At 40.4% G+C, this 18,514-nt stretch overlaps 1 protein-coding gene across 2 annotated transcripts; it reads right to left on the reverse strand.

The window, feature by feature from the left end:
• Positions 1 to 414: 414 nt before the first annotated feature.
• On the reverse strand, positions 415 to 13,747 carry LOC139133407 (peroxidasin-like). Of its 2 annotated transcripts, XM_070699974.1 has the most exons (7): positions 13,601 to 13,747; positions 8,960 to 9,029; positions 7,374 to 7,664; positions 5,374 to 7,006; positions 4,592 to 4,797; positions 3,519 to 3,806; positions 415 to 3,196 (listed from the first exon to the last, which is right to left on the reverse strand). In XM_070699974.1, the coding sequence occupies exons 2-7, from the start codon at positions 9,024 to 9,026 to the stop codon at positions 3,174 to 3,176; spliced, it is 2,508 nt and encodes an 835-aa protein (XP_070556075.1). In that variant the 5' UTR covers positions 9,027 to 9,029; positions 13,601 to 13,747; the 3' UTR covers positions 415 to 3,173. The 2 variants fall into 2 exon arrangements, with proteins under 2 accessions (XP_070556075.1, XP_070556076.1); XM_070699975.1 differs by lacking the exon at positions 415 to 3,196 and having other exon boundaries at positions 3,691 to 3,806; positions 4,585 to 4,797; positions 13,601 to 13,705.
• Between the last annotated feature and the right edge of the window lie 4,767 nt (positions 13,748 to 18,514).

An 18,514-nucleotide genomic window follows, 5' to 3' on the forward strand; every position in this document is an offset into this window, starting at 1 on the left:
CAATTCTCGGTACCTTAAGTACGCTTTTGCCACCTAAGTGAGTCATAAAAGTGTGGGGCGGTTGACAACGTATTCAATATGGAGGATTTCTAAAAAGACGTAAGACTACAGAAGCCAACGAACTAGTAAAATTTCGGTTGTACAGGAATTTTATACCAGACATGTCTAAAAGTTGAAAAGATGCATGAGTTTAGAAAGTTTATGAAAAAAAAATCTTTTTGCCATGACAACTATTGCAATTGTGTTAAAATTATTTATGAGATCACTATTTCAAACTATTGCTGTAGAGAGAAGTTGACTTTTTTACCCACAGTGCATTGCAATATCAAGTAGTTTGCCCCTAAGCACAAGACGAAAGCTATTAAGGTAGCGAGAATTCACTGTGAAGATAGTAAGTTTACATTTGGACTCTTTACAATCTGCTTGGTGTTTATTTTTGTTTTTCGAAGAAAGGTGTATCAGAGAATGATTTGGCGCTATATTTGCGTTGACTTTTACATTTTTATTGCCGGTGTGTAAAATAAAAGGTGACTGCCATTACAGAGCACAAATTTACATATATGTTCAAAACAACTGTTCAAGCACTAATTAGTCTGAGCTACGGGCATTTCGGATGACACTGATACTTATCAGTGTTACGACAATCTAGCTAGATAGGAAATCCCATGCTATGTTCGCATAACAACAGGATCAAAAACTTTCGGACCGTGTACACTATTTGAAAGACTGGAATGAAATACTGTAAATTGACATAATATATAAAAACAGGGAATCTGTTTGTCTTTGAATTATTAAAATCGCAACAGTACCGCGTATTGGACATAGCTTTATATGATGTCTATATTCTCTTTCTGCAGTTGGGTTGTAATTTGAGTAATTTCCTGATACAACTTGACCATTGTTTCAAGCAAACAAGTAAGACAGTAACACTGATCTGTGTTACACGCTCTACTATCTCTTCAAACCAATTCATAACTCCTGGTTGGTAAAATGGGTGGAGCTGTAGCGTCTGAGCCGTGAATTAGCTTGGGCATTCTTAAAATATACAAGGCCCGCCTTCTCATGGCATTAAACAGTGCTTGTCCAAGAGTTCCTTTTCTTTACGAAGAAATATCAACGTACTCCCTAAGATAGTGTTGAATTACACACTGTAGCTCAGCACGGGCAAATTGTTCCTAAGTCTTGTTACAGCTTGGACCATATTGAATCTATTCCTCGTGTTAAATGGACACGATGACAAGCCTGTAAGATGATCTGTGTATTATATATTACCAGAATCTCTGAAACTCTGATTAAAAACTGTAGGTAACTACTATATATGATCAATTGATAAATATATTTCTTCAAAATGTTTAAATAAAATGCACAAAATTGCAAAAGTCTTCATAACAATGCTCACTACTCAAAATACGCCAACTCTGTAAATGTCTGTTCGTCACGTGTTGCTTTCACGCCACTCAGAAATTCATAAGCTGACGACATAGTTCCGTCGTTTTGGTAAACTCACCAATAATCGTACAGTGTGCGATATAACACCACAATAACCCATATAAGATCAACAGACGGTGACCATGCCCCTAAATTGAAAATAAAAAGAAATGAAAAGAAAACAGAAAACGAAATTTCGGGAAAAAAAGAGAGATAAAACAGGAGAAGCAAGCAGACGGGCGGAGCGGGGAGAAACAAGCGGGAAATAACGGAATAGAGTAGAATATTCTACACAAGACAAGCACACATTAACGTTAACCTACTGGTGCTCTTTTCGGAGACCACCAGAAATGTTCTGAAACATTATGGAATAATTTCTACATGTATAACGGAGAAGATTTTGATTGGTCCGACTAACTAGCTGACTAGCTGACTGACTGATTGCTCGATCGATCGATTGACTGATTGGTTGGTTGGTTGGTTGGTTGGTTGATGATCGACTGATCGATCGATCGATGACCGACTCTTTGGTCTATTGGCTGATTGTTTGACTTGTTTTTGCTTTGTTAACGAATCAGATGTGCTCATAATCATAGAAAAAGTGAGAAAGGGTCGGCGGAAAAAAAATGCAATGGGCGAGAGAGGAATCATAGCAACTGAAATGTGCAATATTACAATATAGTGTAACACAATTCCCCTAATGAGTTTATGAGACACTTCTAGCTATCCCGGCCATTGTTAAGGTTCCTTCTAAGTTTCCTAAAGCAGCCCTGTCCTTGGCCAAGGTCAAACGCCTGGAGATGGGAGATAAGTCTCTTCCGCCATGCATACAAACACATCGCTGACACTGTAGTGGGGCCCGCCATTTAATGTAAACATACTGATATAGACGTTAGATACCGTCTCTGCATTGAACGTGTCTGTCCTTTGCGGCCCGGGTCACGATGTCTTTTCTTCCTTTTTAAGGGGAATAGTGAAACTAGCACAGACTAGATGTGGGATATTCAGGACCTTATACTGTCTGTAGTCTAGAGCAAATATTGCCAGGGAAACTGGCTTTCGTTGCCACCTTTTATCATAACTGCTTCCTACTTTCATTCCATATTCCTTTAAACGCGCCACAAGCTTTCATTTGTAACATAATTACTGTTTGGGGCAGATTTTCGAAATGGAATTATTTTTTCCTCTACTTTAATACGGTCCACAATGAAAACAAAATGACGTTGCATACGAACGAATGAACGTTGAATCCGTAAAAGTCGTTGAATCCGTAAAAGTCGTCGACTTGGTCATCTTTGCCGTCGGAGAAATCAGGCTGATTGGTTTAGATTGGGAAATGTACCTGACATAATTCTAGATCTTACTTTCCGATATGAATGAAACGCTACATGCCAAAATGACTATTAATTCATACTTCACACGGTACTGAGCATGCGTAGAGGAAAGGGCATGATTGTCACTGTATATTCTGATAAATATGAACACTGAAAATTATCTAAGAAGACAACTTGCAAATATTTACGGACAGACTTTATACAGATACTACACAGAACCAAAAGAAGTGATTGCTCGTAATATCAACGCATTTAAGATCATTACTAGAATATTAAATTTCATACTTATTTGCATGCACTACTTTTTAACGAATTATTTGAATCCAGTATATGTTTCTCGTTGCATTGCATTTACTTAGCGTAATGCCAATTAACTCCATTGATAGTGCGCACTGCTATCCTATATGTCTGTCAGTTTTCTCGTTTTTCGTTACCTGGGAAGGAAAAGTATGAATTCAAGTATTCGTCTGTGCAATATTTTAATGCCATAAACCTCTCTCTCTCTCTCTCTCTCTCTCTCTCTCTCTCTCTCTCTCTCTCTCTCTCTCTCTCTCTCTCTCTCTCTCTCTCTCTCTCTCTCTCTCTCTCTCACACACACACACACAACTTAAGGATCTGTTGAATTCACTCTAAACTTCGCTTCATAAACTAGCCATTCTGCTCTCGAATATTTCATTATCTTCGTATTGTAATCAACATTTTGATATCATTTTGATCGTTTGGAATTCACTTTTTCACGCCCGTCAAAATACATACCAGCTACGGTGACTGTAAATTCACACGAAGCGCAGTTTCCAGCAGCATCACGGGCTGAGCAACGAACTGTCGTCCTCCCCTCCGGGAAGTCTGACCCACTCATCGGAAAGCAAACAACAGTGACGGGATCCTTGGAGTTGTCACTGGTCTTCGGGTCATCCCAGGTAATTGTATCAGTCTCATCAGGCGATCTGTGAACCTTTTGAGAATCTTCCGTGTCACTGTCCTTCGTTTTAGATATTTTCTTTTCAATGTCATCTGGACAATCTACGGTCGGAGGTGTCGTGTCTGTCAAGTGATGCAAATGATGAGATACGTTTTACAATGATTGTAACTACAATAAGACGGAGACGATGATGATGATGACGATGGTGGTGGTGGTGGTACTGATGATGATGATGATGATGATGATGATGATGATGATGATGATGATGATGATGATGGTTTAGTGGTGGTGGTGATGGTGATGATGATGATGATGATGATGATGATGATGGTTTAGTGGTGGTGGTGATGGTGATGATGATGATGATGATGATGGATGATGATGATGATGATGATGGAGGCAACTTATCCCACACAAAGGTTAATGCATCTAGTGGTTTTTGACACCAATATTATTGATTGAAACGCCATAATCTCAATCATAATTCGATGCGTACAAAGCAGACAAACGCTTAATTAACGGCGACATCCACAAAGACACTAGACTTTTTTTTTTTATAAAGTTGACGAAAACAAAATATGTTTGAAGTACATATAGAAAAATGAAGGTAGTCCACACTTTATGGATGATGATGATGATGATGATGATGATGATGATGATGATGATGAGCATCATCATCATTGCAACGGCGACGATAGTGATAATGGTGACAGCCACGGTAAGGGCGACAACAGCTTCAATAAACTTTATCAGTACGGCTGTATATAGTTATTTCTCTTAAGACCTGTCTGTCTCACAATTCTGAACGTGTTCTTATTTTATGCATCTTTCAACTTGACTTCGTAGAGAGAGGCGATACGACTATGAAATATCCACAAAATCAACGGTATGGGCGATTACCATATACCTTCCTTGTGATAAGTCCATGGTGTCAGATCTATTCCTTCAATCGCGCTGCAATTTAGGAGCTCACTGTCATTTCCAGGCATGGTGAAGACATCCGCCTGTACTTCAGAGATATCGGTGTTGTCGCATATTATTCTAGCAAGCGTCACCTTCTTCAGCTCTGCGACTTGACCATTGGTGAACACTCCTTCGTTTTCGTACCAGAATCTGAGCCATGAAAAGTAAAAGGGCAAAAGTAAAGGGTTAAATATTACCGTACAACGACTATTTCTTTTGATACTTTTGGAAAACGAAAACTTATAGAACAAGGTCATGAGAAAATGTTTATAAAATATCAGTAGCTGGTTGCGATCGGGGGTTTGTAAGTATTTGTAGAAAAGTTTACAAATACCGACAAAATAAATTCAAATTTTATACCTTTTGCGCTCGTTTGTTATCGTTAAAGATCGTTTTTGGAAAATGAGGTTATATTTATACTTTTCGTTAAAATGAATTCTGATAAAATTGACCATGTTTCATTAGTCTTCTGCTCAAGACTTCTAAATCAAGACTTGATTTCCAAAAAATCATTTGAATTTTCTTAGAATAAATATTTGTCTCTTGCCATTTGAAATTAAAGGTTTATGTCATTTAAATTGAACCTTTATTAGGGCTTATAACCTGTTCATTGATTCTACAATCGACAACGGGAGAAACTTATTTGTCGGTCACTGCTCGGATGGCATCTCCACATGATGACATTGCTTATCAGGAGGTCAAGGTTCAAAGGGTAAATCTCCATACCTGTCTCCTTCCTTTAATGCTTTAAATTGCTTGAGTAACAGGCAGGTAAATGTTGGTCCTACGATACCACCTGGCAACGGATCTTCAGACAGTGCGCCGACGAACAAATCAATGTTACCCGGATGTCCGTACAAATCACGCAGTTTTCCCAGTACGGCTTCATTGGAGATGTTTCCCGCCAGATCGCCGAAGGACTCTGCAGATCCCAGTTGGCAAAACTCCCGCCATTCTGAGTAACCAGCTAACCCATGGTCACGTCCACGTTGTATGTTCAGAGACATTAGATCCAAGGCGACGGTGTTGGACAGTTCAAAGAGGTGTTCAGTGAGTTCATCTGTCATGATCTCATCCGGGGTAAGGTCCTTAGCAGCTGTGCTGACGAACCCCCTGAGGATAGGGTCAATGCCTCCTTCCTGGACGATTCGCCAGGGTTGGAAGAATGCCTCGTGTAAACGCAGGTTGCCTTGTTCGATTGGTTTAAAGTCTGGACCCAACCTGCGTAGAATGGGTTTGACCGTTGCATGGCCAAATCTGTACGCTGCCGTGGCAAAAACGTTGAAAATTGAAGCGTCGACTTCTGGCTTGTAGGTGGTTTGGCTTTGGAGTTCTCTCACACTGGCCTCGTCGAGAATCTTGGGCATGTAATCGTAGTAGCTGATGTGCTGTATCTGAGCGCCAACAATCTTGCGAGCTTCCTGGTAAATCGTTTCGTCATCCCAGTCGGGGTTCAGATCGGACAGAAGACCGGCCAGTCGGTTGTGCTCTCTGATAAACAAGGTGTGCAAGCTCGTCAAACCCGTCAATTCGTTGGCTCTTGTGTCGCCAGTGAGGAAACAAGGTATCGTGGGGTTTTTGCCATCACTCTCACAAACCATCCTGGCATCTTTGTCGAAAGGAAGTAGAGGAAATGATCCGTTCTGATTTATCTTGCTGACTTTCATACCGCCTTTGCCATCAAATGCTCGAAGTCTCCCAGCCATACTTTCAGAGCTGCCGTAGACTAGCGATCCATCTATATAAGATGTTATGGCATTCATTTGCTCGCGTGGAACCACTTCCTCGCTGTGGTTTGAAAATGGGCTGAATCCGCAAAACGCACTGGATCTGGTGAATTCCATGCACTGAGTCTTTATTCTTGTATCGTTCTCTGGTATAGAAATGGGAAAACACGGATGCCTGTTGTCGCAGCTCTCGCTACACTTCACCCCGTCCTTAAAGGACATAGAACTGGGACTTGTGGGTGTAAGGCTAAGGTCATGATCGAGGAACTGGCCCCACAGTGATACCAGGTCGGTTAGTTTTCCGTGGTCGGTGATGTTGCTTGTGCTCCCCATGGTGGTAGATACCAGACGAGGGCTTGGCTTCTCAAAACCGTTGTATAAACGTCCGTTGTTCCAGCCGACGGGCTCGGTGAATCCATCCTCGTACACAGGCCGTAACAGGCGGGCAAACGGTCTGAGGGCAGCCCCCTGGTGCGGTTTGTCGAGGTTGTTACACGTGCCGTCGAAAGTCCGGTACCTTGCGTGAAAACACAAGTTTTCACATTGGATAGGGTTGTTCAATCCGTTGCAGCCTGATATCACTGGAATATCCACAAGTAAATCTGGCTTCACTATCCTCTCGAAAGCCATATCTATTTTGTCAGAAGGAAAAAACAGTTACCCTCAGTGTGTGATATTTTTTTTTTGAGAACAAAAGTGATTTTTTTCGGAATCCTATGATTTTCCTCAATCTTTACTACTTGCTCAATGCGATGGTACAGGCTCTATAAAATACCAAACCAACAAAAAAAAGGTTAGTCCATGCTTTCTAACGTGAATACGATTTTTTTCCAAATGTGGAATATCTAGCTATAATTCGCCATCTTGTCTTTTTTCCTTGATGTATCTTAATAAAATTTTGCAGCTATCGACGACGATCAGATCGAATTAGAGCAAGCATTTGCCTGATTGGATTTAATGATCACAAATGACTTGTTGGAGGCCATTTTGATTGTTCACCTTTCTCATCGGCAGTCTGTCTACGCGATCTCATCTGAATTCCCTCGGCGTTGCGGTCTTTGATCTTCTCCAAGATTGCCTCAAAGATTTCCTGAGCTCTGGCCACTTCAACGATGTCCTTCGAAGGAAATCTGAACAGCCGAAGGAGATCGTTGGGATTTCTTGGTTCGTGATTTTCCCAGATTGTCCTCGTCGTCTCCAGTATTGCCTTGTCTACGGTGGTGATGGCATCCTGTATACTCAGATCCAGAACCTCGTCCCCGGTACAAGGAAACGAAAGGTCCGCCGGGCCTGTGTAAACGATACATTACGAGCACGATTGGAACTAATTTTGGATAATTGGATCTTTATATTCTCAAAAGTGTCAGATGCCCTGTAGCTGAATGTTGCGATATTACAAATTACTCATAAAGACAAGTTTGTAACTTCAAAAGAAAAGCAGACGAGCTTACATTTGCAGATTAAATCGACATTACTTCACCATCCAATTATCCCAAATTAGTTCCAATCGTATTTACGGTAGAATTCGCCACGAAAACACATATTGGGGGCTCTCCAATTTTTACAATTATACTTCTCCGATCTACCTCTTGTGGGGGGGGGGCGCTCATTTTTAATCTCGAGGAGTAAATAAAGATTCACCAACCTACTTTTTTATGAATATTCGAAAATTTAATTTTACCCCGTAGAGTTAACACAGCTACATTTATTTTCATATCTTGGTAATTTTTAGGTAATTTGTATCTAGTACCCAAAACTTCAATTGAACGGTGAACCCCTGATTTTATTCGTAATTTCAACTTGATTGAAAGTTTTATCGAGGAAAGTTTGAACAAAAGTTTGTCTTTCCAATTTCAAGGCGCATACTACCTTAAATGATCAGCCCCAAACTAAGATACAGCTGGCATGGAAATTCTGACTGGCGATTTCATCTCAGTGTTAAATATACTGCCACCCGCTGATAGTACCTAGTTAAAAAGCGATGATTTCTCTTAGCCATTATAATTAGATCTCAGAAAAACAGTCGTATGGGTGTCATACTGATGTTTTTGGCGTCATATGATATCTTTCATGACAAGAAATTTGAAAACGCTAACCAACATACTCTTTAGTAGCCTCTGAAATAATTACTGTGTGCTTGAGCCTGCGCAACCACAGTGCTCCCAATAATCGTGCAGTTTTTGTCAAGAATGCATCTAAATCGTAATGCCAAACATATATCACCATAGATTTTACTCCACATTTGACTTAAATTATTCACGCAATATTCAAATGCTCCCATATATCGGACCCTTTATCCGTTAAGACAGCATTTTCTTCCAAGCTGTGATAATCAATAATCATTAATGTCCCGCAACGTTTGTTACAGTGGATCACGAGTTCTTTTTTTCCTGGCCGGCTCGATTCGAACGACTTGGCAACTTTGACTTGAAAGCTAAAGGTTTCAAAGTAACTTTTATTTGAAAGTTCACGACCGACAACTGAGAGAGAGAGAGAGAGAGAGAGAGAGAGAGAGAGAGAGAGAGAGAGAGAGAGAGAGAGAGAGAGAGAGAGAGAGAGAGGGACATATACATATGTATACATACCAGTAGCCGGACAGTACACCGCTCCAAAGGCAAACCACATAAAAGCTCTTGACCAAAGAGATGTCATTACCTGTGAAAACAATAAATGTACCAATCCATTTCAGATTTATAATTGTCGTATATGACATTAGGAACAAACCTTAAAATGTCATATTGAAAGACTTGCAACTAGCTCAATAGTGGCAAACGGGCACACATAAAGATTTTGTCTCTAAAATATCACTATATCATTTTAAACGATACAATGAAAAAAATTAAATTAAATTTGCTTTTTGCGATGTATGAGAGAGAGAGAGAGAGAGAGAGAGAGAGAGAGAGAGAGAGAGAGAGAGAGAGAGAGAGGGGGGGGTTGCACGAGTCGAAACGATATATCTGCATCATCCTAACTAAGATGGTACGTGGTCTCCGTAAATCAATCAGAACCAAGCACTTACTATTCTCACGCACGAAACGTCAGCCACGCAACCCTGAGCGCATACGTCACTATCACACCTACAGGAATCTGCTCACCAAGCTCCTGAGACTTGCTAAGCGTAATTATTATACCAACAAGTTTAACTCAGTTGCTGGCAATACTAACAAAACATGGTAAGTCATAAACAACTTGATAAACAAAAATGAGTGCAAAGGCAACGTTCCTACCAAAATTAGAGTTAACGCCCAGAACGATAACTACACAACAGACCCCGCCAATATTGCTGACATTTTCTGTGATTTCTTCACTAACATCGGACCAGATCTTGCTTCTAATATTCACACTGACACTCATCCAACTAACTACCTCAATAATAGCAACATGAATTCCATTTTTTTCAACCCCATTACTGTAGATGATGTAACCAAGGAAATTATGGCCCTTGATTGTAGTAAATCTGCAGGGTACGATTTTATTCACCCTCTTTTAGTTAAAGATGCTGTTAATTACATTTCTCACCCTCTTGCATATATTATTAACCTCTCTATCACTAATAGCCAATTCCCCAACGCTTTGAAGTTTGCCCGTATAACGCCAATTTTTAAAAAGGGGTCCCCTTTCGAGGTTGGAAATTATAGACCAATCTCAATTCTTCCGACATTTAGCAAAATCTTTGAATCCCTGGTCAACAAGCAATTGATTTCGTTCTTAGACAAACACAATATCTTCTTAGATACTCAATATGGCTTTAGGAAAAATCGTAGTACCAAACTTGCCCTAGTGGATTTGATTTCTGAGATCACAGACTACATTGATAAAGGTTATGTTATCCTAGGGATCTTCATTGATTTAAAAAAGCCTTTGATACCATAAACCATGATATTCTCCTACAAAAACTTCATCATTATGGAATAAAAGGTTCTGCACTTGATTGGTTTACAAGTTATCCAGATAATCGCCATCAGTCAGTTTACATAGACGGCATATCCTCCAGGTCTCACCAGGTGCAGTGTGGTGTCCCCAGGGTTCTATTCTAGGTCCAACTCTCTTATCTATATTAACGATATTAACAAATCAACTAATTTTTTTGACTTCAAGCTGTTTGCAGATGATACTAACATTTTTCATTACACAAAAAATCAAAACATCAATCTTGATATCATTAACAACGAACTAACTAAAGTCGTTACAAACTCACCGACAACGTTGACAACACGAACTACGTGTTTATTAAAACCTACCAGAAACTGATAAACATTCATGGTCACCTTTCCATTAATAATGTTCCAATTATTGCTACAGAGTCTTCATCCTACCTTGGAATATCGATTGATTTACATTTAACTTGGCACTCTCACATTAATACCATAACTAATAAAATCATCTCTAAAATCGGAATACTATCACATATTCGTCATTTTGTTCCCAGATCTATATTAATTCTTCTCTGCAACAACACTTATTCTTCCCCATCTGAGTTTCTGCATTGAGACTTGGGGAAATACTTATTCATCTCATATTAATCAGCTTTCTCGCTTGCAAAAGAAACTGGTCCGCCTCATCACATTTTCACATTTCACAGCCCATACTAAACCACTTTTCCCTCAGCTTGGCATCTTGAATATTTTCAAACTTAGCAAGTACGCTTGTTGCATGTTCATCCATGATTTAAAATCCAACCGTTACCCCCGTGATGTTCAACAATATCTCCACATCCCTTCACACTCTTATCCCACCCGATTATCTAGCAGAGGAGACTACCTTATTCCACAGCATAGCCTCACACTGGCACAAAACCAAATCAGATACTCGGTAGCTACACATTGGAACTCCCTTCCCCCATCACTCCAACAGGTCACCACAAGGCATGCATTCAAAACAAAACTCAAACACTACCTTTTACATAGTGACGATTAAGATTCATATAACTTTACCAGTAATATATTGTATTCGAGTGTTTTAAATTGTTGTGTATTTTTACAGTTGCGTTGTTCAACTCCAAGTTTTTAGATCACATCTGTGAATGTCTTTTCGTTTTATCACCAGCTGTACGGACTGTCATCAGATCTCACTATACGAGATAATATGTTCCCGGCCGGGGCCATGAACTTGTATTAGTTCTACCGAACTATCTTCATGGCCCTCACCACTCAACTTCAGATATTTCAGACACATTATTGTAACAAATATTTATACATTTTGTTTATTTGCACTGAATTGTATACTTTTACAAATGTTCATTTTTTGTCAGTGGTGAAATAAACAAACAAACAAACTAATCCGTATAGATTATATTTCTGTCAAATTAAATCGAAAGTTTGCTTCCATTGATGGAAAGTAGCAAATGCCATTCTGCAAAACAAAGCAAGCTTATGAAATCGAAGATTGAGATAGTAGTCTAAATCTTCGCTCTGGGTAATTTCGATCGAGGCCTTTCGAAACCGTCTCCCACGCTATCACCATCATGACTGCATGAACACGATATCATCAGCATATTCCGTATATGATATTATTGCGGTTCAGGACATAGATATTTCGAGTTCCATAGCCGACGTGATCGAGTCGTGATATAGGGGTCATGGACAATGTAAACGACAAATGAAAATCAATGTGTTCAGAGAAGGAGGAGATTTTCCCCTTTTCGGTCATTTTGTGCGATTTTGCACCAAGTGTGAGCCATGAACATGTCATAAATATGCGTAATAATATTCGATCGTAATTCAGATTTTGCCGTAAAATGTTTGTATTTGAAAAACCTGTCAGCAGCTCGAACTTCCAACAGCCTATTTTCGGCAATTTATTTTGTTTTGGGGAAGTTCATATCATTATTTCTTCATCGGATCTTCTCACTTCCAACTTTTCGTCCAGGGGAGAAGGAGGGGTAGGGAATTTCGTAATATCGTGCGTGTCTTCAAATACTAATAGTCCACGGTCCCTCAAGCAGCAATCGCAGTAACTGACACGTGATCACTCCAGTGACTGTGTGAACAGAATATCACTGGCAGATTTCCTTTTATATTGTCTTACAAATTTAGAAAACTGATATTTCGAGCTCCGTAGCCGACTTAATCTAGTTGTGTGTCTGGAGCAGTTGATAGTTGCAACGAACACGTGAAAAAAAATGAAAAGCATTCAGTTTAGGGGACGGGGGTTGACTCTACTACGATTATCGTGCGCAAATTCGCACATTCTACGATGACGCCAGGAGAAACCGTGCATACTCAATCAACATTCTAATTTCCGAGTGCGTTTTGAAATGTTTGTTATTCAAAAGTCTTTGAGCAGTTTAAATTTCTAACAACCGATTTATCGTGTTCAGTGCGAGGTTACTATCATATTTGAATGCAATTTCATCGTAAGGTTTTCGCACTTTCAAACTTTTCCTCACGGGGAGAGGGAAGATGTTTGAGGTCGAAGGCGTCCCGTTTGTCGTGCACGCCGTCAACGGTCCGATACACTGCCTGAAAGTCCGCCTTATCACTTTCGGTCAGACCTGCAAAACTGGCTATGATACTAGCTCATTGTCTCACGTTTGGAAACTGCCCGTTTCAAATTCGACTCACTGAAAATGACACGTATAAACGAGAAGACAATCTGCTCCGCAGTGGTTTAAAAACGTGCCTGCCCGTGGAGCGTCATCAGAGCCACGGTCCAGAAGGAATGGCTGTGGCGCGACCCTGGTCTCCGTGTCAAATCATAGACAGGTTTCTCTACTGTCTGTGGTCAAATCGATGTTCTAAGAATTGACGGACATTTTCATATCGAACAGAAGACTAAATCATACAGCGCATGCGTTGATTGGTAACAATGATCACAACAGCATACATAAGTTGGAATATTTTGAAAAATCATGAAATTTAACCCGGAAAAGGGGCTATTCCTGCACGCATTTGAACAGATTAATGTGCACAAAGTATAATATTATACAGTCGCCGTATAGTATTACATGAAACTAGCGTTATCAGATCGCTATGGTATACATCCGCCTTTCAGGTTTGTAGATTTGTTCAAAAGCTTCTGACGAGCAAAAAGTACGGTCTCATTAAACATCGGGTTAAATACGCAATATTTCAGCACACAGAATGCGGTGTTGACTTATTCCAAGCCTATCAAAACAGAGGAATGTGTTTGGGGGAAGTCCTGATCAACTTTTTAAAATCAGTAGCATAAAGTTAAGGTGAAGGTCATGATCACCTCAATTATAGCACCAACTAATGCAAACTCACCTCTATCTCCAATTCACCGGTCTTCTTGTGTCTAAACCGTGAATTATCGATTGAAACTGCGATACGGAGATCTACTTGGTTGATTTATACTCTTTGAGAGATCGAGAGAACCATGCAAACAGGATCTGGAGAGTGCTGGAGGCCTATAGGACTCCCTAAGTGACTGTTGAGTCGCTCGATACTTCCAGCTGAACCAATCGACCCGCGATTTATTTTACACTTCTCCGAACAGGGCACATGAGGTCATCGACATCGTTACCATGCAATACATTCATAAAAGTTTATATCTCTTCATGAATATTAATATTACACCAATGCAAAGCCCACATCTGTCACCAGGAGCTCGTGTAAAAGAAAAATGTTTTTTTTTTTCGGGTTGATCATATTCGATCGGGACATGTGCATGGTTTAGTGACAAGATATTTTCAAGGAAAAGTGAATTCTGCTACTAAGGGACCGTTCAGTTTTTACGGCTGGGGGGGGGCCGGCAAAATCCAGGGGGGGGGGTCATCATAATTTTGGAATCCAAGAAGGGGGGGTCATCACTTTTTCACTGGTAGGAAAGGGGGGGGTCACCACATTTTCAAAAACATAATACCTACAATAAAGTCCACTTTCTGCCATGGCCATGATTGACCCTCTTTACCGGCGGGCCGCCTTCGGCGGCCCAATACAATAAATATACTTTATGTATTACCCATGACCCTCTTAGCGGGCAGACGCCTTTGGCGGCCCACTCCAATTAGGTTTACTTCATGCAATGGCCATGATCGACCCTCTTTACCGGCGGGCCGCCTGCGGCGGCCCACTACAATAAATTTACTTTATTGTAATACCCCATGACCACCTTAACGGCCGGACGCCTTCAGCGGCCCTGTTCAGTAAAGTTTACTTCATGCAATGGCCATGATCGACCCTCTTTTTACCAGTGGGCCACCTTTGGTTGCCCACTAGAATAAAGTTGACTTTACGTAATGGCCCATGACCCTCTTAACCAGAGGGCTGCCTTTGGCGAACCACTCCAATAAAGTTTACTTTATACAATGTCCATGGACATAAGTTGTCTGTGGAAATGAAGTTAAAAATTGCCCTACAGTAGTCCTAATTAACAGACGTTTGCATGGATGTGGCTGAGAAGTTTGTACACTGGCATCTCTGCTACACGAATAAAGTGCGCCGCGTACCGGAGTTCAAATCCAAACCGTGCGGGTAAATTTGACATATGGGTTTTGGTTATTTTTCAGCGGGGGGGGGGGGGGGGGTCATCAAATTTTTTCGTCTGACAAAGGGGGGGGTCATCATTTTTTCGCGAAAAATGCAGGGGGGGTCATCATTTTTTTGAACACCGGCGACAAGATTTTGCCGGCCCCCCCCCCGGCCGTAAAAACTGAACGGTCCCTAACCAATTCAAGTGACTCGGTTTAGGTTTGTGAGGGCGCTTGGCAGAACTCACTGGGATTCCAGTGATTATAAACAGTCAAAGGGAACTCTCCGACGATGCATGAAGGGCTGTGAAATAATTTGCATGCTAGATACTGTGACGGAAATTGGGCAAATGTCACAAAGTGTGCATTCAAATACGAGCGCCTCGCTTCACCCTATGCAGTATATTCTGTCGTTTTTAAAGTGGGTGTTTGACTGGACAAATGAATCACGTGCGGATCCTCAACAACCTTCGACCCTAACCTTAGGGCCGGGGTCGTTGACGACGAAATTGCCCGGGCACGTCCGACTATCTCAGTAAGGTCTATGAATGAAATGACGTGGCAGTATATATACAAGCACATTTCTGCGATGATACATTTGGACTTGACTTGAGCTCGTAACAAACAAAAACAATCACACAATACAGAATAATGCTGAATAACGTATTCTGCGTGACCTAACATTGTTTCCTGAATTTTCTATATGCATCAAAGTCTGTCTGTCTGCCTGTCTGTCTGTCTGCCATCTTTTATAACGCTTTCCATGGTATTACGATACGCTGGCAAACAGTCACCGTTTGTGTACCCTTTTCTCGGTCGAAAATAATATTGTACACCTTTTTCCCGTGCCTCGTTAGGGAGCCTTCAGTAATTACAGGGGGTGGGCCGGGGAATTTCGCACACACCTCTACCGTAAAATGTGACCTTCCCCCCTATCCTCCTGTCTAAAATGTGACCCTCCCCCTTGTCCGACATTCTAAAACTTGACCATCCCACCAACCACTGCGATATTCTCCCAGGAATAACTGAAACAGTATCAGCTAATTTACATAACCATTGGTTCAATTGTTATGTTAGGGACAAATTACAGAGGGGAGGGCTGGTGTTTTTGGAGGGACAGTCGCAATTTATCACGCAAGAATTTTTGAAGAGATATGGTATTTCATCCATTTGAGGGAGGGTCACCATATTTTGTGCAACTATAAAAAGGCAAGATGTGGCTGATTTAGTGCTTCATCCAAAAATATCAAATCATAATGAATGGACTCTATCAGGCAAATTATTGACAATTTTCCCCCACAAAACACTATCTGACTTACAGATTGATATATGGTGGGTGCCACATGTGGGGTAGGATGCGCCTACTATTTTCGAAACACCTGACATCACTTCTTGGTCTTCTGGCCAGAGGTCCATATATCTTTCTTTCATGAATATGACTTTGTTTGTGTACCTTCTATTTACTGTCTGTTCTGTGCTGTTTTGTGTCTATGTTTACAACTACTATCTTACGAATTCTGACCTAATGTCATTGGATTATGGATTGGTATGATTGCGATTATCTGTATATCATATATGTTTGATAATGTATTTAAATGTACTTTGCTTGAATTGGGAAGTAAAATGTGCATTTGTGTATACGAAATTGATTTCTGAATTTCATCTAAAAAGTTGGTTCACTATCTATGGTGTCTATGATGAAACTATGAATAGTTTTTTCCAATACAAAAATAGGTAAATCTTTGCATTTGTGTACTCTTGATTATTGATATTAATGTTCTTGATTAGACTAGAGTGTTTACAAGTCTATGGTTGTGCTAGAAATTTGATTTTAGAATTTCACCAAAATGTCGGATCACTATGCATGGGGGGTTTATGATGAAAATAGGAATAATTTTTTTTCAGTACAAAATTAGATAAATCAGACAGTGTGCATTTATGTGTGCTGGATTATTTACATTATTGTTCTTGATTAGACTAGAGTGGTTACAAGTCCATGGTTGTGCAATAAATTTGATTTTGGAATTTCACCAAAATGTTGATTCACTATGCATGGGGGCCGTGATTCCGGGAGAAACTCAACTGTATGGCGCTCACCCCGCTCATCGCGTTCATCCCACTCATGCGTTTCACATGAAAACAGAACACAAATCATCGGGTTCACCCCACTCAAACATTTACAAATCACAAGACTTGAACCAAGTCTACCTGCCACGTAATCAACGGTTGTTACTGGTACTTTACGTCATCAACAACATACTGGTGACATTTCAATGTCCTGCTTCAATGTCTCTGCTGTAAATGGTGATTACGTCATCCCTGTAGGTCACTTCATTGGGTCACACGAGTAAAAAGTGACACAAGCCACCGATTCTTGTCAGTTTTGCGTTATCTAGTTAACACCCACATGTGACCACATATCAAGGTCACGGTGCGATGTCAATGCTAACTGTCAATGGCACGATTTGAACTAATTTGGGAGAATAGGATCTTTTCATTGTTCAAATTTAAAGTGGTAGGTGCTCTAAAGCTAAAAGATGCAATATTACAAATTATATTACCCATAAAAAGTTGTGAATTGCAAAAAAAAAGAAAGAAAAGCAGGTGAGCTTAAATTTGCTGATTAAACCACAGTCCCTCTGTGATTAAACCAACATTAACAATATCCTATTCTCCAAAATTAGTTCCTACGATGTTCAAGTTAGGTTCCATCACCTAAATGTGGTCAGTTGGGTCATAGGGAGCAAATATTGACGCTCCTGTACGGAAAGGTGAACGGAACAGCAGCATAACAGTTACTGTGTCCAAGCTTTTGATCCACGTAGCGTCGACGTCGTCAACAAGGAAGTTGTTCCCGGACAATAGATTGCGCTTGGCGGCCACTTTGTTTGCTGTATCACAATACAGCGTGATGAGTGTGACTCAGCAATTCGTCCCCAGTTTTCCATCACGGCTCACGTAGAATGCAACCCTGACACCCATGCCCGATTTGGCAGTGCTTTCTGATCTACATCTCCTATGGAGTCATTTTGAAGACGGTGGAATGATTACGTTTTAACCGTCTTGTCTTTGTTAAAACCAGGAATATAATACCCCTACGTGGAGTCACATACGTCAAATATCTACACTCTGGGCAATTTTTTTTCTGAATCCCAACCTTTCCGGTTAACCCTCACGCTGATATTTAGTTTGCTTATGACAGAGAATTATTGAAAGTTTCGACGGAAAAAGTTCGGGTACAAGTTGAAAACATTACCTGTAGTGTAGACGCGCGTATTATGTTAATGATGGTCTTAAACAACAAGAAAAATCCAACGCCTTCATTTGTATACGATAAGTTATGATTATAACAACAACGTTGTGTTTGGACGTGACGTAATAAATGCAAAATGCAACTCCTTTTTAACGACTCTAACTGATTGTGACATGAGTATTACGGTTTCCTGTTTCATAATTTCGGACCCTTACCCACCTCTGTATCGGCAGTTATCTTAGGCAAAGTCAAAGTTCGATTCTGGGCGGTAGCGCCAAGTAGAACATCATGGATTTGCTATAAAACTTCTGGTTAATCCATGTTTTCAGTCAAAACTGTGGGAGTCGTAATCTTCTTTTGGTGGTTGCTTTCTTTGAAATACATTCCCTTTCGTTTAAAGGACCCTACGATATTTGTCCTAGAGAACTGTTAGACTGTGTTAGAGTAGTTTTTGTC

This window comes from Ptychodera flava, chromosome 5 (genome assembly GCF_041260155.1).
Source record: "Ptychodera flava strain L36383 chromosome 5, AS_Pfla_20210202, whole genome shotgun sequence".
Taxonomy (NCBI): Eukaryota; Metazoa; Hemichordata; class Enteropneusta; family Ptychoderidae; genus Ptychodera; species Ptychodera flava.

Bases quoted from the DNA above. Each gene is read 5' to 3' on its own strand.
- LOC139133407 (XM_070699974.1), bottom strand. From the start codon at position 9,026: ATGACATCTCTTTGGTCAAGAGCTTTTATGTGGTTTGCCTTTGGAGCG. The intron at 7,007-7,373 runs GTGAACAATCAA...CTGACAAAATAG, and splicing joins ACAGACTGCCGATGAGAAAG to ATATGGCTTTCGAGAGGATA. The intron at 3,197-3,518 runs GTATGTATTTTG...TTTCCTTCCCAG, and splicing joins ATTTACAGTCACCGTAGCTG to GTAACGAAAAACGAGAAAAC.